Consider the following 25,224-nt stretch of genomic DNA (forward strand, 5'->3'; position numbering starts at 1 on the left):
CCCTGTCTTCCAGCAAAATTCACTCATATTTATGGATGTCCTAAGGTATGCATTACATGTGATAACAAACAGGACCAAAGAGTATATCTAGAATCCATTTTGTTTTTTCTCTTCTGTCCCACTAAAAGTAATGAACTCTATTGGGTTCCTTCTACTGAGTGGTTCTGCCTCTGTCAAGCACCACTGTCACCTCAGTTGGACATCCTTCTATCTACCATGTTACCATCTCCCTAGGTCCACTGCCATCTTCTTTAGCTAGGCATCATTACTGATTTCCCAAGGCCTCGCTCTGTTCCACATCTAGTACTACAATTTGCCTCTGAATTTTGTAGCTGAATCATGCTACAGAAAAATGCAAAATCACAGAGATTGTGCTACTGTAAAAGTATAATTTCTAATTTTACTCAGACCCCTAATGCTTCTCATTGATCTTTAACCATCAGTAATTCTCCTTCTATGATAGATTGCAAAAATGGACACACATTGTTAAACTCTCAAAAAGAAGTGGAGTTTATTTCTCCTTTGAATGTGGGCTGGCCTTGTGATTTGCTTTGGCCAATGAGACATTGTAGCATACACGAGCAAGCAGAGACTTGAAAAAATACTTGCACATTGGGGCTTGGAATGATCTTGTAATCCTGTAGCCATGTGAACTCTGACAAGCCACGGCTAGCCTACTAGAGGATGAAATACAGATGACTCAGTGACCCCCATCACTCCAGTGGACAGTTAGCCTACCACCAGACATGTAAATGAATCCATCCATGACCAGCTAGTCCCCTGCAACCAACCAATCAGCCAAGCCTGACTCATGCCAGAATGACTACCCAGCAGACTCATGAACAAAATAAATGGTTATTGTTTTAAGCCACTAAGTTTTGGGGTAGTTTATTATGCAGCAATAGACAAATGATACACCCTCTGATTCACTTCAGTAATTACTTTGTTCCAAACATTTGCACCATTCAGTGACCACCCCCACTACCATTCTCAGTGCTTGACTTTACCTCCTTTTGCAAAGAGAAAAACAGACATCCTTAATTCCTCACCCTGCCCTAACAACATACCGTAGCATAGTGGTATAGAGTACTGATTCTGAAGCCATTCTCCCAACTCTTCTCTTGGCTCTGGTACATATAAGCTGTAAGACCTAGAGAAAATTACATGTTCCTTCTCTGTAAAAGTAGGGATAACTTTTACCTACCTCACAGGGTTGTTGTGAAAATTATTAATAAAATCTTTAGATCATTTCATTGCACATAGTGAATGTTCTAAAAATATAAGCTACTATTTCTTATATTGTGCACTGGCCAGTGATCCAGAGCTTGATTTTTTAACAACTTTATTCACATACCGTATTTATTTAATCATATAGCATAAAATTCATGCATTTAAAGTGTACATTTCCGTGGCTTTTAGTATATTCACAGAGTTGTGCAACCATCACCACAATCTGATTTTAGGGCACGTCCATCACCCCAAAACAAAGCTTGGTTTTGAGATCTGAGCCAAGTCCTTGAGGAAAGGTCAAGAATCCAACAGGGAAGACCAAATCCTGATGCCAGTCCAATGATTAGGAGCGGAACTGGGAACAAGAGGTGAAGCCAAAAATCAGACTCAAATGGGAACAGGATTGGAGAGGAAATGAGGTTCAATACATAGGCACAAACAGCACTAGACCATCTACAGCTAACATTATCATGTATGACAGCTGGCTTAAAGGTGTAGGGTCAGGGGAAGCTTCCCATTTCCCACGTTCAGACATAACCTGTCAAGGCTGGCAAAGCCAGGCTTGCCCCACATTTCTGCCCTCTAAAAGGTCCTAACATATCCTGGTGTGCCCTAGTTAGGGTTCTTTGGGTTACAAGTATAATGTCCCCCAAGTTCTCCAGAATTGAGTGGATCACCTTTCTCTTTAATGTCCTGCTAACATAGTCTAAGCCCCCATCCTATATGACCTCAGGGAGTTTTGTCCACACCCTAAGTATTTCTAAGTATCCTTGGAAAATGCTTACATGTTCCACAAATAAACCCTTACTGTTTCTTGCCATCTTGTACTCCAGATTACCGCTCTGGGTTTCTGATGAGATCTCTTCCTACTATCTCAAAATCATTTCTCCATCCTGTCAGGGGTATCCCGCTAACACTTTGCCCCAAGTGTATACATAAGTACCTCCCTAAAATCCCAAAGGACAGCTAACCTGAGACTTCAGTGTTTACAAATTTAACTGCTGACTTAAAGATAAAAGGGACTGCAACATGGGAAAAGATGACTATTTAAAACAAAATTTTAGTTATCATTGCCCTAGAATTTACTGGCAATATTTGCTCTGGAGGGCTCCCTACCAGTGATCTTTCTCTTTATCCTTCAGGGGGCCACAGTGTTGTAGAATGACAACTCTCCTCCCAAAGTTAGGAGTCCCTTCAACCCTATCTTTTCCTTCCCAAACTGTGGGCTTTCACTCTCTTTTCCAGACCCAGCCAGAGAAAAGGCTAGCCTTGTCTATCTAGGGGCCGTGTTTCCTCCTTGAGGATGACTGATGGTGGGAACAAGCATTGTATTCAGGAAAGATTTCCTATTTCTCACAATGTAAAGTATGATATAGACTCTGGCTCCAGGAAGCCAATCCGTAATAGTTAACAGTACAATTTCCAAAGTCTGACTTATTCAGCCTTAACTAGGACCACATGTGCTTCACTAACTGTCCTGCTCAGACACTGGCATGTCAGATCCAGTTCAGTTCCTTTCCACACACTTTCTTCCAGGTTACAGTGGAAAGAATTTCTGACCTTCATGTTCCTCTTGTGGTCTGTTCTCTCAAGTTTATATAAACAAATATTTACAGCAAAGACGCACACACTCCCAAAGAAAAATAATGATTATATTCTGTCATGCAGCAGCCTAAGTCTGGAATTATGAAGGAAACTTAACTGTAGGCAGCCAGTTCTATAAAAAAATGCAATCATGTGTAAAAGAGGCACATAATTCATACTGTTAAAGCAAACATATATTATCTCAAAATGAAGCATATTAATTTGTTTTGTTTCACTGGGTCAGGATCCTCCCCAAAACCATAAGTAGTATTACTCATTACTCAACATCTCCAAGACTAAAAGGGATTACCAAAATATCTATAGAACAATTCCAAGTCTCATCACACAATATAGATACTGCCTACAGTCCTTAAAATGACATTCTTTCCAACGCAAGTGATTTGTCTATGTCTAGATTGATCAGTTGTGGTCAGGAAACAGGATCATAAGAGCCCACAATCTCTTAAATATTCTTCCAAAATCCACAAATGTCTGAAATTTTAAAGCTTTTTTCTATGAGTCATTTGGCAGCAAAGCTGACTACTTCCTACCACATACAAATATTAACTCAAAATGGATAAGACACCTAAATGTAAGAACTGTAACTATAAAACTCTTAGAAGAAAACAGGAGTACATTTTCATGACCTTGAATTATGCCATAGTTTCTTAGATATTACACCAAAAGCACAAGCAACCAAATTAAAAATAGAAAATTTGGATTCCATGAAAATTAAAAACTTTTTTGCTTCAAAAATTACCATCAAGAAAGTGAAAAGACAACAAGAAAATGGGAGAAAATATTTACAAATCATATATTTGATAAGGGACTTGAATTCAGAATATACAAAGAATTTACAACTCAGCAAAAAGACAACTAACCCAATTTAAAAGTGATCAAAGGGTTTATATAGACGCTTCTCCAAAGAGAATGGCCAATAAGCAATGAAAAGATGCTCAACATCATTAGTCATGAGGGAAATGCAAATCAAAACCACAGTGAGATACCACTTCCCATCCACTAAGATGGCTCTAATAAAAAAGATTGATAACAAGTGTTGGAAAGGATGTGGAGAAACTGGAACGTTCATCCATTGCTGATGAGAATGTAAAATGATGCAGCTGCTTTGGAAAATAGTTTGGCAGTAACTCAAACAGTTAAATACAGACTTTCCATATGACCAAGCAATTCTACTCCAAGGTATATACCCACGAAAATAGAAAACATATGTTTGCACAAAAACTTGTACACAGATGTTTACAGCAGCATTGTTCATAGTAGCCAAAGAGTAGAAACAACCCAAATGTCCATCAGCTGATGAACAGATAAATAAAGTGTGATATATCCAAACAATGGAACACTATTCAGTCTTAAAAAGAAATGAGGTTCTAATACGTGCTACCATATAGACAAAGTTTGAAAACATTATGCTAAGTGAAAGAAGCCAGACACAAAAGGTACATGTTCTGTGACTCTGCTTATGTGAAATATCCAGAACAGGCAAATCCATAGCGACAGAAAACAGATTAGAGGTTGCCAATACTAGGATACAAGGGAAATGGGGAGTGACTGCTAATGGTTATGGGATTTCTTTTTGGGTAATGAATGTTCTGGAATTAGATAGTGGTAATCAATGCAAAACTTTGAAAATATACTAAAAGCCATTAAATTGTGTACTTTAAAAGGGTGAAATTTATCATACACGAATTATGTCTCAGTAAAGCTTGTATTAAAAGTAACAAAACAAAACAAAAAAAGTGACCTGAATTTTTTTTTTGGTGGCCTAAACTGAGTGAGGTTATAGTTTTTAATATCCTTATTAAATGAACAGTCATTTATTTGCTGAAGAAATCTCTGTTCAATAATGAGTACTTCTCCAGATCCTTCCAGGGGTGTTATATAATATAAGTACATGGATCTCGTTGCCTTTCTAAAATCTTAAATTTTCTGAATGTCAGAACACATCATGCCCCAAGGTTTTGAATAGTGAATTATGGACTTGTATAATCAAAACCTGACTTAGGGAAATAGTCAATATCAGAAAAGAAAAATTTGAGCTGGACAGATAACACTAATGCATAAGGCATCATTTTGAGGAAATAAAAGAACCTAACACATAGGGTCATTGTGAGGATTAAAATAAGTTGATTAATATAAAGTCATTAGAACAATGACTAGCACATACTAAGCACCTAAAAAACATCAATATTGCTATTATTCTTGTTGAAGTGGGAGTTTGGTTCCAAAGACAGCTCTTCTGGATCTAACCCTTTGCATTAGATCAGGTGTTAGAGATGGTTATGGTGCCACAGAGCAAGTACATCTTCTACTGTAAACTTTTGCTCCCCATGTCAGGAGAAAGCAGGGCAGGGGGAAGGCAGGATCTAGGCCTCCTGAAGCACAGCGAGAATGTTAATAGGAAAAAATTGCAAGGGATAGCATAATAAGAGATAGAATTCAATAGAGTTGATTACCTCTGTGGCTTTAAATGGGTATAAAAAGTCATCTTCCAGATTTCAATAGGAACAGATTGAATAAGTGTAGCAAGAAGAGAATTAGGCAATTCTACTAGATTCCTCTTCTGTGAGCCACTGCCTGTTGTGTATTCTTAGCACCTCTCTTTTGCATAATGTGATGTCCTGTAGGGCTGTGGTTCAATGGTGTGGGAAAGTGCAGGAGAGCACTAACTGCATGAAACTGTGCTGCTTCTGTCAAGCTTATAAACAAATTTACATTCACTAGTTCTGGCTACATTCATGACATGAAAGTAAAAATTTTGATAAAACTTCCCATTTCATCTGGTGTAGGCTAAGCATTCCCATTTTTTTCTGAGTTGTTCCAAGCCAAAGATCTCATCAACTCAGGATGCCAGACTCTTTCAAAGTAGTCTTGAAGATGGCTGGACAGTCTTATCATTCCCAATTTCACAGCTTGCCTCAACTGATACTAGCTTCCTTGTGAAGGCAGGATGGTGACTTGTAAGGTAGACCCTAAATATTGTTGAGTGATAAATCCTGAGACCCTGTGATATCCCAAATTTGAAAAGATGACTACAGCGTATAATTTTCCCCACAAAATGAATAAAAAAACACAGGCAACAATAAAATGGTTCCTGTGCAGATGCTACATTGTTGCTTAAGCCAACTCACTAGCTAAGCGGAGATCCTACACAATAACTTATAGCATGTTATTATATGTCATGAACTGTCACAATCATTTGAGAAAACTCAAAGATCATGAATGCTAAATCTTCAAATTCCAAGAATCTCCTGCAATGTGGCTCTCCATACAATGGAAGGGGACCTGTCACTGTTGGATATGTTTCCATAATGTAGGGACACACTGAATCAGTCAAAATCAGGGTAAAGATGATAAATTTTTTGAATTCTTAGAACTCAGTGCCCACGCATTTAGTGGGCTCATGTTACAAAATGAATCATTTACAATCTTATCCATGTTTTATTGAATATTTTGGAGACAGCTTGGCAGTTTACTTTGCCTCCTAACTCAAGTTGGTACTCTATGCTATACAGGGATTCATAGCTCACTTAGCTCAATGTTTCTGCTGACAATTAACTCTATAACTTCATAACAAATATTACATTTAGAAATAATATCTCTGATTTATATTTTCTTATCAATCAACTGATCTCTCTTTCCTTTCACTTCACAGTGCCAGAAAAGGAGGAAGAGAATACTTTGGGAGTATCTAGGCCTGAGAGGATACTGTCAAGGCGGGTTGCAGGAAAAATAAGTTAGAGGATTGTGGGAAGACAGACACATATAGGTCCTGATCTTTCTTCTCTGAACTGAAGCCTTAGGTTAAAGTCCAGACTAGAAGAATATTTTGTCCTGCTTTCCATTTGAGACTCTGTGTAGATATAAAGCATTCCATATCCCATTATTATTTCTTCTAGTAAAATTTGAACTCCTCAGCTCTGCTCTCTCGTATAATGCTAACTAAAAAAATTCCAGAATCTAGACTTCTAAAGGCAAGTTTTCTTAATTAACAAATACTAGCAAAAAGAAATCTCAGAAAGAGGTAGAGACGCTGCTAAACATTCAACAATGCACGGAACAGCCCTCTACAACAGAGAAGTGTCCGTCTAAACTGTCAGTAGTGTCGAGACTGAGAAACCTTGCTTTATCCTCTAAAAATTACCTACGCGACAGGGTTATGGGAACTCTGTACCTTCCGGTCAATTTTGCTGTGAATTTAAAACTGTTCTAAAAAATAAAGTTTACTGGGCCAGCCCCGTAGCCAAGTGGTTAAGTTCACATGCTCCGCTGTGGCGGCCCAAGGTTTCGCCGGTTCAGATCCTGGGCAACAACTAAGATATACAACTGTGGACGGGGGAGATTTGGGGAGATAAAGCAGAAAAAAAAAAAGAAAGAAAGATTGGCTACTGTTGTTAGCTCAGGTGCCAATCTTTAAAAAAAAAAGTTTATTAACTTAAAAAAATCACCTATATCTCTGGTTGATTGCTTAATGATAACATATTTGCCTTAAGAACAATGTTATAACTGTCATTCATAAAAGGTACTGTAGGATTTCCTTTTCAAATCACAAAAGGACCATTGGCTCTTCCCTCTTCTCCCACATGCATGGAGGAAAAAAAATAAAACCCATGATTTGGCTAGATTTATTTATTTATTTATTTATTTTTAGGAAGATTAGCCCTGAACTAACATCTGCTGCCAATCCTCCTTTCGCTGAGGAAGACTGGCCCTGAGCTAACATCCGTGCCCATCTTCCTCTACTTTATATGTGGGACGCCTACCACAGCATGGCTTGCTAAGCAGTGCCATGTCCACACCCAGGATCTGAATCAGCGAACCCCAGGCTGCCGAAGCAAAACGTGAATTTAACCGCTGCGCCACTGGGCTGTCCCCTAGATTTCTTTTTAAACAAAGAGTTTAGGAATCTGTGTCTCATTTTAATTAAAGAGGAGGAGTCCTTGTCAGCTGCCCCCACAACAACCACTGCTGCTGCAGCCATAAAAGGAGAAATGGTGATTACAGCATGGAAGACACCAGAAGTTTCCACATGCCTCTAATGAGATGAAGTAGTAGCTGAGAATTTGGCTAGGGACCAGAGGAGTTCACTGCAACATCAGGAGGTACCAAAGTGGTCCTGAAGCAAAGGACTCCAAGGAGGACTGCTTAAGCCAGGGACCAAATGGGAGGTACAGCCCTAGGGAGACACTACATCCATAAACCCCTCCTCACCATCTCACATGGTCAGGGAGGAAGACCAGTCCTGACGGAGCCTAGATGGGATAGACCAGACTTGCCAAGAGATGGAACCAGACCAACCACAGCCGCACAAGGCTGGGGTTTGAGAGTGGAGGGGCACTCTTCACCCAACACTAAATACCCATACTCTATCATGGATCAAAGTTGGAAAAAGGGGAAGAAATCTGAAAGATTGAGTCATACATAAGAATCTGATTTACCTAAGCAGACTGTGAAATTACTTAACCAGACTGAGTTTACCAGACTCAACTAAAAGATAGGGTTGGGTTTTTTCCCATATCACCTAATAAGGTGGGAATAGAGAGGCTCACAAGAAAATACAGATTATAGAAAATAAGCTACAGTTTCTTTGCACATCTGTGTAGTAAAAGTAAATTTGTGACTCTGCTACACACATTTTTACATATTAATCAAAATTTGCTAGCATACTTGAAAAAGATTTGGAGCACATTAGATGAGAACCACTGGATTGAACAAAGAAATGTTGAAAAAATAAATAGCCAACTCCACTAAAATAAAAGTAAAATTACACAGCCTTTGGTCTCATGCTGACTCCACCGTTGCTAATAGGACTCTAGGGCTGCATTTACCTGTCCTCCTACTCTGTCTAGTAAGTAGCTTCAGCATCCAGAGTCTAATCCAGCAGGAGATATTTTTAGTTTCATAACAAGGACCGCCCATCTTGCTGTCTCCCTCAATATGTTGATAATACCAAAAACGCCTGTTTCTTGGATTCTCTCCTATTACTTTGACTGAGATTAGATTCTTTGTTTACTTAAGAAATCCACCAGTCATAGCTTTTGTTTATTTGTTTTTAATCTCCTTACATGAAGGAGAAGAGGACAGTACCAATGATGTTCTGATTTTATTTAAAAAAAAAAAAACCTATGTGTGTATGTCAGTTCCTAGGGCTGTCATAACAAATTACCACTGGGTGGCTTGAAACAACAGAAATGCACTGTCTCACAGTTGTGGTGGCAAGAAGTCTGAAACCAAGGTGTCAGCAAGCTTGACACCCTTTGAAGGCTCTGAAGGAATTCATTCCATGCCTCTCTCCTGGCTTCTCATGGCTGGAGGCAAACCTTGGTGTTCCTTGGCTTGTAGACACACCGCTCAAATTTCTGCTTCCATCTTTACATGACCCTCTCCCCTGTGTGTCTTCTCCTTTTCTGTCACTTTTTTTTTTTAAAAATTGGCACCTGAGCTAACAACTGTTGCCAATCTTTTTTTTTTCTGCTTTTTTCTCCCCAAATCCCCCCAGTATATAGTTGTATATTTTAGTTGTGGGTCCTTCTAGTTGTGGCATGTGGGATGCCACCTCACCATGGCCTGATAAACGGTGCCATGTCCGCGCCCAGGTTCTGAACCCAGCAAAACCCCGTGCCGCCGAAGCGGAGCGTGCAAACTTAACCACTCAGCCACAGGGCCAGCCCCCTCTTTTTCTTTTTTCTCTTTTCTGTCACTTTTAAGGACACCTTTCATTAGATTTAGGGTTCACCCTAATCCAGGATAATCTCATCTGAAGATCTTTTTCTTAATTACAAATGCAAAGCTCCTCTTTCCAAGTAGGGTTACATTCACAGCTACTCGCAGTTAGGGCTTGGACATATCTTTTGGGGAGACACAAATACACCACTACGAAACAGATTTAACCTTTTAGGAAATAGGGATGTCCATGTAAATATTACTACCAGAGCAATAAATTATTAAGTAAGACAAACCAATCAGAATTACAGTCTTTTTAGACATTAAAGGTCATTTTCACAGGCCACAACAACAATCTCCGAAGTTAGGGTGTCTCTTAATTAGAATTTACATTTACAAGGAAAGTTTTATGATACAAACTAATATCTGCTTTTCTGGCTTTCTAGGAGAAGACTAAACATTTCTCCTTATCTTTTTGAGGTTTCTTTCACCATAATTATGAGGGTCTGTGTTTTTTCAAGGCCAAGTCCTAGAAAGCCATGAGTTAGCAGCAACAGGAAAAAAATAGGTCTGAGAACTCAAAGCTTAAGATATGGAGAAGCACAAAGGAGCAAAATAGGGTACTTAATAAACAATATGGAATATGTAAGGCTTTACATCTATACTTCCTAACCATAGATTCTAAGTATCGATAAAGATTTGCATTTTGAATTATTGCAAAATTTTTCCAGCAGTATCAAAGGGGTGGCATCAACAAGGTACATACAGTATGGATGTGTAGGCAATGACTCAAAGGTGCTGTGGGGGTGCTAGGGTCCAGGTAAAGTCAAGTTATCTCTGCCCTTGCCTCTGTTGTTGACAATTGGGACCACCATCTGCTCCCAGAGTCTTATACTCCCATACCTCTGAGCAGGGTTTCACAGGTTCAGGGACAGGAGCAAGCCTGTTATCCTGTCGGTGCCGTATGGCTATAGCAATGGGCACGGTACTAGAAGAGGTATTTCCAGTAAAAAGTCCAAGTCCCTCACTCACTAGAATTCATGTAACTGTGGCAGGAACCTCACCCCATGGATCAGATTTGGCATTTGAATCACCAGAGGATCAGTGGGATAAGGGATATACTCTAAGAGAGGCAGAAGTGGAACTGCTTTTAGGGCAATCTGAGAGCTGAGAATAGAGGTAGGGAAACCCCAAATCACTTCCTGGCCCAAGAGTAACAATGAAATAATAAGGAGGAAACGGAGCCAAGAAACAGGAGCCAAATAGAAATTAGATCAAAATGGAAATAAGTCAGAACAAGCAAAAGAGGTCTTGGGCAATTTGCATAATTTCCATTAACAACACTACAGGTGCCTGAGCTTATCTTATTGGTTTACTGATGGGTGGGATGCAGAAGTATCAGGATGGCTTGAAGGGTAGAACTCTCTTCATCTTCATATTTCCCCATCTATAATCCATAGTTGTACCTATCCTTCTTATTTTTCCCTCCAAATAAGGAGAATGAAATGTCTTGTATTTTATTCAAGTCCAGCAACTTCACCTATATTCTTAACCTAATCCCCATCAATGCAATCAATATTCAGCAAAAATTTGTTAAGTAGCTATCATGTCCTTTCTCCTTCTAGTTCTTCCTCCTTTAAATGTCCCCCTACTTTCTTGTATCTCTTTCTCTGTTGGATCCTTCCCCTATAAAGCCTATAAACATGCTAAAGCCTTGTTCAGAAAAATAAAAGCAAAAACAGAAAAAAAACCTCCTTTATTTCTGTATTGCCTTTTAATCACTACTGGAATCATAAGATTGGTCAAGGGTTAGAGTTTACTGTTTGCATTTGGCCTAAAAAGAGAGGTGCAAAGGAATTAGGGGTGTTCGAGAGACAGTGGTTCTGACTGACAATCACAAGAGCCCAGTTTGATCAGGGAAAAAAAATTAGACCACAAGAAAAGTCTGATAGGTAGGAAGAATATGGATATACTCAAAAATCAAAGAGCTGGATGGGGTCAAAGAGACAGTAGAGGAAGAAAGCGTTGTAATAACTGGATGGGTTGAAACAAAGTTTGCAGTCAAAGAGTTAGACATTAAAGCATAAAATTTTTGATGAGAAACAATTTTTAGTGAATGATTAAGTGTGTGGCCATGGATAGTAAAAATAAATCGAATGTCCCTAGAAGTATGGAGGCCAAGGAAGGATATAACATTAGATGAATTGTCCACATGGACATGAATGTCACCCAAGATGAGAACAAGATATGGAGTAATCAATAAGACTGTAAGCCAACTCCTCAAATCTTCTATGAATAAAGAAGAATACCCAAGGTAGTAGGTTAGTAATTGACAGCAATAAGGAGAGAAAGAAGATTTTCCAACTTGATGATACAAGCTTCAAATAAAGCGGAGGTTTTAACAAGCAAGTAAGAGTAACTGCTTGGCAGTGACATTGGAGAATTAGAATGACCAGGCTAGTTCTCATCCCTAACCTTCCGTGGCCATAGAAGGATAATTACGTGTCACTGAAAGGGTAGCAAGAAGTTGTAGTGTCCTTGGGGAGAGTTATTAGAGGAGGAGATGACTTGAGGTAGGGAGAAGACCAGTTGAAAGACTGCTGCTTTATCTGGGTGAGAAAGGATGATGGCCCAACCTACACAATAGCAGTGAGAATACAAAGAAGGAAATAAGTCCTAAAGATATAAAGGAGATGGATTGCTTTGGTAACTGATTAATTTTGAAGAATAAGTAGGAAGAATAAAAGATGGCTTCCAGGATTCTGTTTTGGGCAAACGGGTATATGAATGTGCTCTTTACTGAAACAGGAGGAAGAGCAGGTTTAGAAGCAAAGATAATGAGATCAGTTTCAGACCATGTTGAACCTGTGGTTCCTGTAGGTTGTCCCTGTGGAAACATACTCTAAGCAAATAAATATAAATATCCTAGGTTCATGAAAGAGATTGGGGCTACAGAGACAGATTTGAGAACCATCATCCCTGAATGGAAGTCAAAGGCAAATAAGTGAAAGAGATCACTTAGGGAGGATATTTTGCTTGATTTGGTGAATGAATGAAACCTCTTCACATCTGTGGCTCTGCATTAATTTTTTTTCCTGTTGCTCAGTGGTCTAGATTTGTCATTTTTCCTGAACTTGTTCCCCATCTCCGTCTTGACAAACAATTATTGAATGCCTCCATTGTGCCAGCTGCTGGGAATACAAAGGTAAAAAGCTCAGTTCTCTCCCCTCATTTCTCTGACCTCTCCCTACTGCTCTGACGCTTTTGCTCCTTTCATCAGGCTCCTAATCCTATCACTTTCAATCATTTATAAGAGTATGAACTATTTCTCCCATTAGAATATAAACTCCCTAAGAGCAGAGACCTTGTGTCATTCTCTGCTGTATTCCCAGACACTAACCAGTGCCTGAAATAAAGAAGTTCTACAAAAATATTTATTAAAGCAATAAATGAAAAAGAACAAAGTGACACACAAGCTTGACAAGGTAAACTCATAAACCTATATAACAAATAGCACAAATGTCATTGCTGTTCTGGTTAAATTTATTTTCAATTTATTAACTGAATTAAAATGGAAAAAATAGGCAAGCAGAAAATAGCAACGACTCCATCTCACACCCATTAAGATGGCTATCAAAAACCCCCAGAAAATAGCAAGTGTTGACAAGGACGTGGAGAAACTGGAACCCTTATGCACTGTTGGTAACAATGTAAAATGGTACAACTACTGTGGAAAACAGTGTGGTCATTCAAAAATATTTAAAAATAGAATTACCATATGACTCAGCAATTCTACTTTTGGGTATAACAAAAAGAATTGGAAGCGGGGACTCAAACAGATATTTGTACACCTATGTTCATAGCAGCATTATTCACAATAGTCAAAAGAGGCAATCCAAGTGTCCATCAATGGATGAATGGATAAATAAAATGTGGAATACATAAGATGGCATATTATTCAGTCTTAAAAAGCAAGAAAAGTCTGATGTGCATAAATGAACCTTGAGGACATTATGCTAAGGGAAATAAGTCAGTCACAAAACGATATATCTGATTTATATGATTCCGCTTATATAAGGTACCTAAAGTAGTCAAATTCATAGAGACAGAAAGTAGAATAGTGGTTGCCAGGGGCTGGGTGGAAGGCAGAACAGGGAGTCAATGTTCAAAATGGGGATAGTTTCAGTTCTGCAAGATGAAGTGTTCTGGAGATAGATGGTCATGGTCGCAAAACAGTGTGAATGCACTTAATACTACTGAACTGTACATTTCAAAAGGATTAAGATGGTAAATTGTATGTGTATTTTACCACAATTTTTAAAAAATTAAATGAAAAAAACAGAATGACGACTGAATAGCAATCTACATTGAGCAAAACCAGTAGGGAAAGGAGACACTGGGACCGCCCAGCCATAGCTTGACCACCATCTTGACCACCAGGCTGTGGGAACACGAAAGGAAGGGCGTTGCAAGGGCAGGCCGCCGCCACCGCATAGGGAGAAGCTGCAGGGAAGCCGCTGGTTGAATCGGGTCGCTTGCGACTAGGCTGCCACTGCGCCGGCGCATATGGCTGCGGCCGAGGCGCCTTTTCAGCGGACCCGGAAGTGACGTCTATAACGCTGAGACAGCTTGGGGAGGATCTGAGCAGGTCGCATAGGTGAGCAGTTGGGCTTGTGGTCGTGTGGCCGATATGAGCTGCACCATTGAGAAGATCCTAACAGACGCTAAGACGCTGCTGGAGAGGCTGCGGGAGCACGACGCGGCCGCCGAGTCACTGGTGGATCAGTCGGCTGCGCTGCACCGGCGGGTGGCCGCTATGCGGGAGGCGGGGACAGCGCTTCCGGACCAGGTCAGGCAGAGGGTTGGGGTCCGTGCCCTCAGGTGCTGGGCATTTGAGGGATGGAGGGCGAGGTAAAGTGAAAACTGGGCCTGGAATTTATTCCTGGTCTCAGAGGGCAGCAGTGAGACCCTTCTGCGGGATCCGGGCTGAGAATGCTGCCCTGGAGCCCTGACTCCTGCCTCTTAATTTGCATCTGCGGCTGTTCTCCTGTTTACCGCGGCGCCCTTAGTCTGTCTCTGTTTGTCCAGTATCAAGAGGATGCATCCGATATAAAGGACATGTCCAAATACAAACCTCACATTCTGCTGTCCCAAGAGAATACACAGATTAGAGACTTGCAGCAGGAAAACAGAGGTTAGTCAGGCCTTTTTTTGTAGTTATGATTTTCTCATATCCAGTAATATTTCAAAAGTTCTTAGAAAACTGCCAAACTGTTCATAAAAGTGCACATGCTGTGTGTATTTCCAAATCAGTACTTTTAATAGGAAAGTTATCCTGCGCTGGCCCAGTACCAATAAAGGTTGTTACATTACCCTTTTCAAGGTCATCTGACTGATTTTGTATTTGTAGGCAGCTTATCAAAGAGGTGCTTAGTAGAGGTGAATTATTACATGGCTTATTTGGGCATCCCTGGATGGAGGTTTGCGTAACAAAAGAGTATCCTCAAGGTCTTAAAATTTAATGTTTAAATATTAATTGAAATAAACATTAAAGTTAAGATTGAAGGTTTTTTAGGTTCTTGTGTAAGTGGAAGAGCTAAATTTTATCTTTAGGGTATATATTCTTAGGCCTTTTGAGTACATTATTAATGATAGTGGTATGAATAGTTATTTGTATATCAGTTTACAGAGGGCATTCACATGTATCATCCTATTGTATTCTCATATCTTCATTTTGAGGTAGGAAAGCTGGGTATTTATCATTACAGTACAGATAAGAAATAGGCTCAGAGAGCTTAAATGATTTGCTTGAGTATTAAGCTAGTAACTCACAGAACTGAACTCAAACCCAGGTCTTCTGATTTCACATCTTATTTTGTTTCTACCAGACTAGGCTGCTTCTGGCCAGAAAGCTATTTTTCACATAGATCCTATCTGTTGTGTTTCGTGTACTTAAACACTGATTTACAACTTTGAATTCACAATATCTCATGGAGTGTCATAAAATTCCAACTGTTAAAAGTTTAGCTTTGGGAGCTGTCTCTCAGACATGACTGCCAAGTTATTTTATTTTTTGATAGAGCTATGGGTTTCCTTGGAGGAACATCAAGATGCTTTGGAACTCATCATGAGCAAGTACCGGAAACAGATGTTACAATTAATGGTTGCTAAAAAAGCAGTGGATGCTGAACCAGTCCTGAAAGCTCACCAGTCTCACTCTGCAGTAAGAAACCTTGATAAATAAATTCTAAGTGAACTGAATTGAAATCTTGAAATTGTTTTAGATTGTGTGCTTGTTTTTGAAGAAAAGTAAGCTTGTTTTCCTTTCATGTTTATCACATTCACTATTGATTTTGGTATAACTTTGTAACGATATGAATAGAAAGAAGTGGGTAAAGGGTTGTTCAGGTCCTTTTATTTGAGTGGGACTAAGGTTCCTCCCTCCCTCACCAAGATCTTTTTTCAAGATGTTAATGAATGCTTAGTTCTTCCACCAAACATAATGCCCGTTAGTGCTGAAGGTGCTCAGTAAATACTTGATTGGTTAATATTGTACATTTCACTAAACTGTAAGCATGTTGTAAGGAGCATGAATTCATCTTTTATCCCTAACATAGTACCTGGCACATAGCAGGCAATCAGTAAACCGTTATTAAACTGAACTACATAGCATCACACTGTGTTGTAGGAGAGAGAAGTATGGTTTGAAAAAAAATACATGGCATAGTTTCTACACTTGGGTTGCTTATGATTTAATTGGGAGACCCAGTAATTGTTCTTATGTTTGCAGAGTTCTTTGCAGATGTCATTGTACATTCACATATACTCTATAATTTATTCCTGGATTAATAGACTGGTGCATCACGATTTGCTGTGGTGGAATTTATGAAAGATAAGTTTCATCTTAGATTCCACTGAAAGCATTTTACTGACTTAAAAGTCTTAGAGAAGAGGGATATTTTAAATATGTGAATGGCTTTCATTTGGAAGGGAAAAATAAAGTTTATTTTCTTTAGTCTGGAAGAGAAAACTTGAACCCTGAAGGAGTCAGAGTTTAGCTCATATGAAAAACTTGCTGAGAGATATGTCCAAAGATAGAATAAAGTATCTTAGGATGTGGTAAGCTTCCTGCCAATAAAAGTATTCAAATTTAAGTTAAACAGCCACTTAGAGATATTGTCCAACATGCAGTGGTTGGTTAGACTAGAATTGATCGTTTGAGAACACAATTATTTGTGAATAAGAGATAACTTTAGGGCTGGCCCTGTGGCCAAGTGGTTAAGTACACACTCTGCTTCGGTGGCCCAGGGTTTTGCTGGTTCGGATCCTGGGCACGGACATGGCACCACTCATCAGGCACCACTTGTCAGGCCACACTGAGGCTGCATCCCACATGCCACAGCTAGAAGGACCCACAACTAAAATATACAACTATGAACTGGGGGGATTTGGGGAGAAAAAGCAGAAGGGAAAAAAAAGATTGGCAACAGTTGTTAGCTCAGGTGCCAATCTTTAAAAAAAAAAGATAACTTTATGATGGCTTTACCTCTGAGGACTCAGATTATAGTGAAAGTCCTGTATAACCTGTGTAGCACAGATTAAATGAACTTTTTAACATCATAATGCACATGTTCTCATGAACTTCATATCTATAGAAAAGATGACTTTTCCCCCTTTTTTTTTCTTAATATCTTCACAGGAAATTGAGAGTCAGATTGACAGAATCTGTGAAATGGGAGAAGTGATGAGAAAAGCAGTTCAGGTGGATGATGACCAATTTTGTAAGATTCAGGAAAAACTAGCCCAATTAGAGGTAAGATTGTTGCTATTTTAGGTTGACAAAATTTCAGGGAGTGTTCCTTGAGTCTGGAAGGTATGCCATCACTATCCCATCACTGCAATGTATTGATGTTTTCTGTGTGCTCATGATTAGCTCTTCCTCCATACTTTTTTCAAGAAAGGAAATGTAATCAGCAGCAAATAATGAAAATGCCAACTATGTATTGGCTAAAAATTAAGATATTAACATATTGAGAGTTAAAGAGAGTGGAAGGGACAGATTACATGTGAACTAAAATCTGTCATCTGCCATAAAAGAAAGTCAAATAGGAAGTGTCAAAGATCGATGAGCAGAAAATAGCAGTACAGGCTTATTATTTAGAATTATGGAAGTAAATACCAAAAGAAATAGATAAAAAGCATTAAAAGTGGTTGCCTTTGGGGAACAAAGCCAAGGGACTGATGTTTATTTTATAAGCCTTATAGTCTTGATTTTTTTAAAGCTATTTTCATGTAATATTTTGATTAAAATAGGAATCGTTTACAAAGAAAAGCCTGGGGTGTTAGTGTGCCCATAAAAGTGTTAACGAAAAACATTACAATAGATGGTTTGAATGCTGCTTATTACAAGATGCTGTTGTGGGCCATTTGAGAAGTACCAGAGAGAAAAAGGATCCCTGCTCAGAGTCTAGTGAAAGGAATGAGACTGGTACTTACATGATATGATCTATGTTATGATATGAAATGGTATATAATGGTATATAAATGCTAGGAGAGAGATACAAAAGTACTGAGGGAAGCACTTTGTATGGTAGAAGATTTAATGACCGTGGGCTCTGACTCTCGGTGAAGCCTGAAAATGTTGTGGTTTACCAGAAGTTCCTGCAGAGAGACTAGGGATAAAGAGTGCAAGCTGCCCTATCTGGAATTCAAAGGGAGTAATAAGGTTCCAAGTAGGAATTAGGAATTAGCTAAAATGATAGAATGACCTTGTCTACACTACTCTGATTGACCCCAGTGATGGAAACAGCCCTAAGGAAATGAGGGACAAATTTTACTCAATACTTTAAGTGGAAAAAAACATGGGCATCAGATTGAGACTCCAGCAATACCACATCCAAGTTATCTGGAGAAGTTTTTGGACATTTGTGAGCCATAGTGCCCTCTTCCTGAAGAGAATGCGGATGTAGGCAGTGGTACCTACCCTACAGATTGTTGTGAGATAATATATGTAAGACACTCACATAGTACCTCGCTACAACTGAGCAGAGTAAAAATATTATTAGGAATTTGAAAAATAGAAGAAACAATAGTAAAACTTGTGGGAATCATGACGAGTATGACAAGTAGTGAATTCCTCAAGTGGAAAGGGATCTTGTTTTTTTCTTTCTTGTCCTAACACTTGGCATATAGAAATTCCTCGGTAAATGTTAAATGAATAAGTAAGTCATATTTTAGGAAATTCTCAGTTCTTTTGTTTCCTTAAAATTTAAAATTAAAATAGTATCCTTTCTATTCCTAGCCCAAAAAAAGTGTTCTGATGCAATTTGACAGTCAAAATGCCTGAAATAAACATATACCTTTTTTTTCAGCTTGAAAATAAGGAACTTCGAGAATTATTGTCCATCAGCAGTGAGTCTCTTCAGGTCAAGAAGGAAAACCCAGTGCACACTGCTTCCCAAGGCATCAAATAACTCAACTTCTGACTGTCAGCTGGAGATTGTTTATCAAGGAAGGAAGTTATTATCTTTCTATTTGAGTATTGTCCATTGAGTGTCTTGCTCAGATTTGATTTAGTGTTGATTAAAGGTATTAGATGGCAGTGTAGAAGTCACAGTTAAAAGTGGCTGTCCACAAAACAGTTGTTGGGTGTGTTAGTGAAAATACATACTGAGTTTCACCATTCCTTTTCTAAGAGACTTTTAATTTTCATTTCTGGGACCTCAATTTGTATAAACTGTGTTTTGAGTTCATTTTTGTTTTCACATCTCTGAAACTTAGAGCATTTTATTATAAGCCAGCAATTTTATTTTATTTAGGATTATAAATTGCAATTGTAAAAAGTTTTAAAAAGAGATTAGCTTTTTAAATCTATTTGGCATAAACCTGTATTTTTTTCCATTTGAGAAAAGTAATACCGTACAACTAGATGGGCAGATTCTCTGATTTGTAATGTCATTCACTTTCTATGAAGTTTGAAGTCTCTCTGGTGCTAAGAGTTGGCACTTCATGGCATGGTGTCTTTACTCTTAATTTGAGAGAACCTACTGCTAGTCCCCAGGAAACACACTTGAAAATAAGTCAACTGTTTTTTTCTAATGGAAGTAGTCATCGTTCTGTTCAAAGAATGCTGAGAAATTTGTCCTGTGTATGTGCGCATACACGTGTGCTCTTAGTTCAGATGCTAAAAGTAGCTTGTATTTGTTTTATTAGATATTCATAGTCAATTTTTCAGTTTTGTCCTACTAGAAAATCTTCAACTTGAGTAGTTTACCCAGTGTGAAGAGCATATAATAGGTTTATTCACATCATAGTTCTTAGGTATTACATTCTTCTATTTAATTTATATATAACTCCTGTTTTATAGTTAAGAACTTATCCCTTACTTGGATGTCTTTCATTACTAGTACTAGTACTTTGTTTTTAGATCCATTTTTCACAAGGAAGCAAAGTTTATCACCTAGTGAGAGTTACTATATTCATAGTACTGTGCAGAAAACAAAACAATGTTAAGGTTCAAATGCTGAGTGATCAACTAGGCTCACCTATTAACTCATTCCCCCATCTCAGTTTACTCACATTTCAAATTTACAAATTTCTTCATGTTATACTATCATTATAGTATAGATTTGCCCAAAAATAATTAAAAGAATGAATGCTAAATCTGTCAATATTTTCCAGTAACACTAAGCACCATACTACATGGGAGAGAGACAGTATTAAAAAGTTTTTTGTTAATGCTTTATGTGATGTAAAATTTCTTTTTTTACTGCCATAAAGAATTAACTCCAGTTAAAACAACAAAACGTCTCCACGATACCCTAAAAGCATCTGATGCCAGTAATACTAATGGACTTTGCCTACAGTGGTCGGCTTTAATGAACAGGTATATGTTATTTTAGAGTTTGTCAAATTTATATTCAAAGTCCTGCATAAAATTTGAAAAATACTTCCACCCCAAATATGGCTGTTTTCATGTCATTTCCCAAAAGTAAACCTTTAATCCCAACTATTTGCCTTGAAGTATATGCCCTGAGTGCCACTGGTATGTCCCACAATTCTATTCAGGAAGTGAGAACCTCTACATTTTGTCAACTGCCATGGGCAGTTTTCATGAAAATGATAAAGTAATCAAATGGCCTTGAAGTATAATGTGGTGTCCCTATATCTGCCTGATATTCCTTTAGAGTTGCTTATAAAGTTCTTTATATCTCAGATATCAGGATAAATCTGTATGTTAACTTTTCCCCGTAGCAAATCAAAACCTTGAAGTATGAGTCTAAAGAGCTCTCAGTGCCCTATGTAATGTAAATTCTGGCAGGTGTTAATGCTATGAAGATAATGTGTAGTTAGAAAATTGAGGAAGGAATGTTCTTCACTTTGAGTGGATATTAAAGTTTTTTTTGCAGTGGATGGAGGAACTTAACTGCTTTGCAAAATCTTAGTACAAGCTTTTCTAATAAAAACCTCATTTTGTGAATATCAGCTAATTTTACTTAGTAATGAGTCTAATTACTAGTGCAAAGGTTTATTTTCCCTATATGTAGCAACCTATCAAGTAGACGGGTTTTCATAAATATTTTGTAGTTAGCACAGCAGTACTTTTTTTTAATAAAAAATTATAAAAATATTTTGTAGGGGGCTGGCCCCGTGGCTGAGTGGTTAAGTTCACGCAGTCCGCTGCAGGTGGCCCAGTGTATCGTTGCGGACGTGGCACTGCTTATCAAGCCACGCTGAGGCAGCGTCCCACATGCCACAACTGGAAGGACCCACAACAAAGAATATACAACTATGTACTGGGGGGCTTTGGGGAGAAAAAAGGGAAAAAAAATCTTAAAAAAAAAAATGTTGTAGTCAGCAGCATAACAAATAGTTGTTTCTGAAATGGTTTTAGAGATTTCCTCATGATTAGAAATCATTAATTATATGATTATAAATCAAGTTATAAAATTAAAACTTTCAAAGTATCTTGAAAAGTGCTTAAATATTATCGATATTTACCTTGACTTATATTAATATCTTATGCATAATTTGATTCAAACACTGTCTATTTCACTGTTCCTCAAAATGTGGTTCACTGACCTACTGAACTAGAAATTTGGGGATGGGATCCAGAAATTTGTATTTTAATTATCATCCCAGATAACTTCTAAGGACACTAGTTTAAAAATGTCTAGTCTGCAGGGGCCAGCCCTGTGGCTGAGTGGTTAAGTTTGCACGCTCTTTCAGCAGCCCACGGTTTTGCCTGTTTGGACACTGGGCACAGACATGGCACCACTCATCAAGCCATGCTGAGGTGGCATCCCACATAGCACAACCAGAAGGAGCTACAACTAGAATATACAACTATGTACTGGGGGACTTGAGGGAGAAGAAGGAGAAAGAAAGAAAGAAAAAAAAAGATTGGCAACAGACGTTAGCTCAGGTGCCAATCTTTAAAAAAAAAAATTAATTTAAAAAAAGAATATCTAGTCTACAATGTACCAGGCACTTCATTTAAAGTTATGCATAGAAAAAAGGGTGTTTACACTGTAATCAAAGAAAAATCTGGTAGAGGAGACAAGTATACATACAATTGCAATGCAGTATGATGAATCCAATATAAGGATGTATAGGATACAGAAGAGGGACTATTTAAACTTGAGAATCCAATAGAGACAACAAATGGGCAGGAGGAGAACTAGAAAGCTTGCTGCTTTCTAGTAATCTCCATTTCAACTGTACCTCATTTTACAGATACTCAAGTATAAGGAGGTTATGTTATTTTCCAAACTGGAACCAAGATTCAAACCAGACTCTTAAACATAATCTTAGCTACTAAGTAAAGATGCCTTTAAATGCCAGATACTGTTTAGAGTTCAAGTGGTTCTTGATTAGCCAAATATTTTTATTAATAGTACAAAAGAAACACCACGGCCAATATATTAGAAAATACTGTGAATTCAGTAACTGGAATCTTAACTAATGAGACATAATTGTTATCTGTCTTCTAGAATGGTGTAGCTGAGAGTATGTGTGCATGCAACTGAAGGGAATAATGCTTAATCAGTGGTCCTTGTTACATACAGGAAAGAATGCAGTTCTGTCTTTCAAATCTGTCTCCTTAGCATGTTTTTCATCCTTCATGCTATTTTTTTGTGGTTTGAAGAAAGTCGCTGCTGTGTCAGGTTCATGTTGAAGGGAGGAAAAAAATGGGAAATGGCCTATACCAGCTATCTGTATCCTCTTTTATGAGGAAAAACAAAGCTTTCCCAGAAATTCCAGATAGATTTCCCCTTGTCTTATTTGTCTGGCCTGTTAAATGTCATTTCTAGCTGCAAAGAAGGCTGGGTACATAGCTGCCCCAAATAAAATCAGTATTCTATTAGCAAAGAGGAAAGAGTGTTGAGAAAGCAACTAACAATGTCTGACACAAGTCCTTTTACATTGAATAGTTTTTAACAAGTGTAAGCATTAGCTGAAGGAGTGTGTTGATTTTGAGCAGCCAAGAGAAGGGGCTGTGGCAGACGTCTATTTCCTTTTTGGCTGCCCAGTGTCCTAACTCCTATGTTTAAGGAATCCCTCACCTAATAAGGCAGAGGGTTCCTCCCTCCTAAAAAATTTCAAAGTGTTAGATATGTTTTCCTAGCCTCTTCTGCAGCTATGGAAGATACAGCTGCCTTAAACTTTAAAGTAGTCATACAAAGAAGCATGGAAGTATGCAGAATTCTTTAAGTAAAAGGTGGTGACCTACAACAACAGCAACTACATCCAGCTCCACAGAGAAGCAGTAAAAGTGGCTTTAGTGACAACATTCAGTGTTCAGTGTCAGCAAAGTCAATGGTGTAAGCTGCAGTGTCTTCCCAACAGTGGCCACAGTGGGATCTTTACAGAAGCACTTATCTGAGGTGATTGGAGGCTATGTAATGTCCAATACTGGTTTTCTGGCTGTCCTAGAGTTCCTGAGGATTACTGGTTAGCCTTCTAATAAAATCACTTTTTAAAAAATTAACCAAATTCTCTAATTAAGAACCCCGACTGATAAAATAAGCATACTTTTTAAAACTATGCAAATTTTGTCAACACTTTATGCATAATTTTGCACTTATATTTTAATGTAATATTTGACACTTATTAAAGGATAAATGTGACATGCAGATTATTAAGCATAATCACAATTCATCACCTAATTTAAGAATTAGAACATTATCTGTACTTTGCATTTATCTATTTGAGCTCCTCTCCTGTCTCTTGCCACCCCCCTGCTCTGCCTTAATGGTTTTTTTCACATATAAAAAGAACTAGAATATGTATGTATCCCTAAAGTGACATATTTTTTATTTTTGTTCCTTTTTGAGCTCTGTCAAAATGATATCATACTATAGTCTGGATTTGATTTTTTTCGACTCAACATTATGTTTCTCAGATGTTGTATATAGATGTTATTCATTTTCACTGACGTACAATATTTCATTGTATGACTATACAATATATTGTTAAGGGATACATATGTATCTAATGATAAAATTATACATTTTTAAAAATACCTGCTAATATCTGGCTTCCTGATTTTTAATTCTCCCTCCATCTACCTCATATTAGACACACTTCACTATCAGTGGTCATATTTCATATTTTGCAGTTATTTCACTAGCAGTTGTCTCATGGCAACTTTCAGAGTGAATTAAGGAGTATTGTCCACTAATATTCATAGTGGAAAGCAGATGATACTTTTTCTTTTGTCACTCTGCAAGAATGCTAAAGAGGATGCAGAACCTTCAGAGCTTTGATGAAACACAATTCACTCAACAGTTTATCTACCCTCCTAGAAATACATGTGGAATTGATGAGAGTGGATCTCTGTATGTTACTGATCCTGAGATTCTTTTTTTTTTTTTTTTTTTGCTGAGGAAGATTCACCCTGAGCTAACATCTGTTGCCAATCTTCCTTTTTTTTTTTGCATGTGAGCTGCTGCCACAGCATGGCCACTGACAAGTCTTGTAGGTCCACACCCAGGAACCAAACTCTGGGCTGCTGAAGTGGAGCACACTGAACTTAACCACTAGCCCACTGGGGCTGGCCCCTAAGATTCATTTTTATTTCATATGTTAACATCTCTGAAATTGGGATATGTCTTATACATGTAGGGGTTGTGGTATGGTTGATTCTAAGCATAAGCACTAGTTTGCGTTCCTGGTGGCATGACTGGACAAAGGCAAGCTCTTGATATTTCTGTCAATAAACTAAGGACCATTTGAGAAAGGAATAGGGGTTTCACTGTTTTCTGTGAATTTTCCATCTGCACCTTCTTGTAAGATCAAAAGAGTGCCAGCATAAGAACTTGGAGTATGGCTGTATTAGTTTTCTATTGCTGTATAAAAAATTGCCACAAATTTAGCAGTTTAAAGCAACACCCATTTGTTACCTTACAGTTCTGTAGGTCAAGACTATGCAGGGCTCAACTGGGTTCTCTTCTCAGGATCTCACAAGGCTGAAATCAAGGTGTCAGCCAAGGCTAGCATTTCATCTGAGGCTCTGGGCCCTCTCCCAAGCTCACATAGTTGTTGGCAAAATTCATTTTTTTTGCAGGTGTAGAACTCACACGCCTTCAAAGCCAACAGGAGATCATCTCTCTGACTTCCTTTGTCTCCCACCTCTAGACTCCCTTTTAAGAGCTCACCTGATTAGGTTAGGCCCAACCAGAATAATCTCCCTCTTGATTAACCCAACTGATTAGAGATCTTAATTAC

The 25,224-nt window shown here is 38.3% G+C and overlaps 1 protein-coding gene across 1 annotated transcript in view; it reads left to right on the top strand.

The window, feature by feature from the left end:
• The window catches only part of SIKE1 (suppressor of IKBKE 1), a 60,352-nt gene extending 39,368 nt beyond the window's left edge, over positions 1-20,984 (top strand). Inside the window, exons 2-7 of the mRNA XM_001500218.5 lie at positions 12,602-12,700; positions 13,936-14,344; positions 14,584-14,689; positions 15,576-15,718; positions 17,195-17,308; positions 18,867-20,984. Coding sequence (XP_001500268.1) covers positions 14,186-14,344; positions 14,584-14,689; positions 15,576-15,718; positions 17,195-17,308; positions 18,867-18,968 — 624 coding nt within the window. The 5' untranslated portion in view covers positions 12,602-12,700; positions 13,936-14,185 and the 3' untranslated portion in view covers positions 18,969-20,984. The remainder of the gene's footprint in view (positions 1-12,601; positions 12,701-13,935; positions 14,345-14,583; positions 14,690-15,575; positions 15,719-17,194; positions 17,309-18,866) is intronic.
• Positions 20,985-25,224: the final 4,240 nt, after the last annotated feature.

The sequence above is a fragment of the Equus caballus genome, chromosome 5 (genome assembly GCF_041296265.1).
Source record: "Equus caballus isolate H_3958 breed thoroughbred chromosome 5, TB-T2T, whole genome shotgun sequence".
NCBI lineage: Eukaryota > Metazoa > Chordata > Mammalia > Perissodactyla > Equidae > Equus > Equus caballus.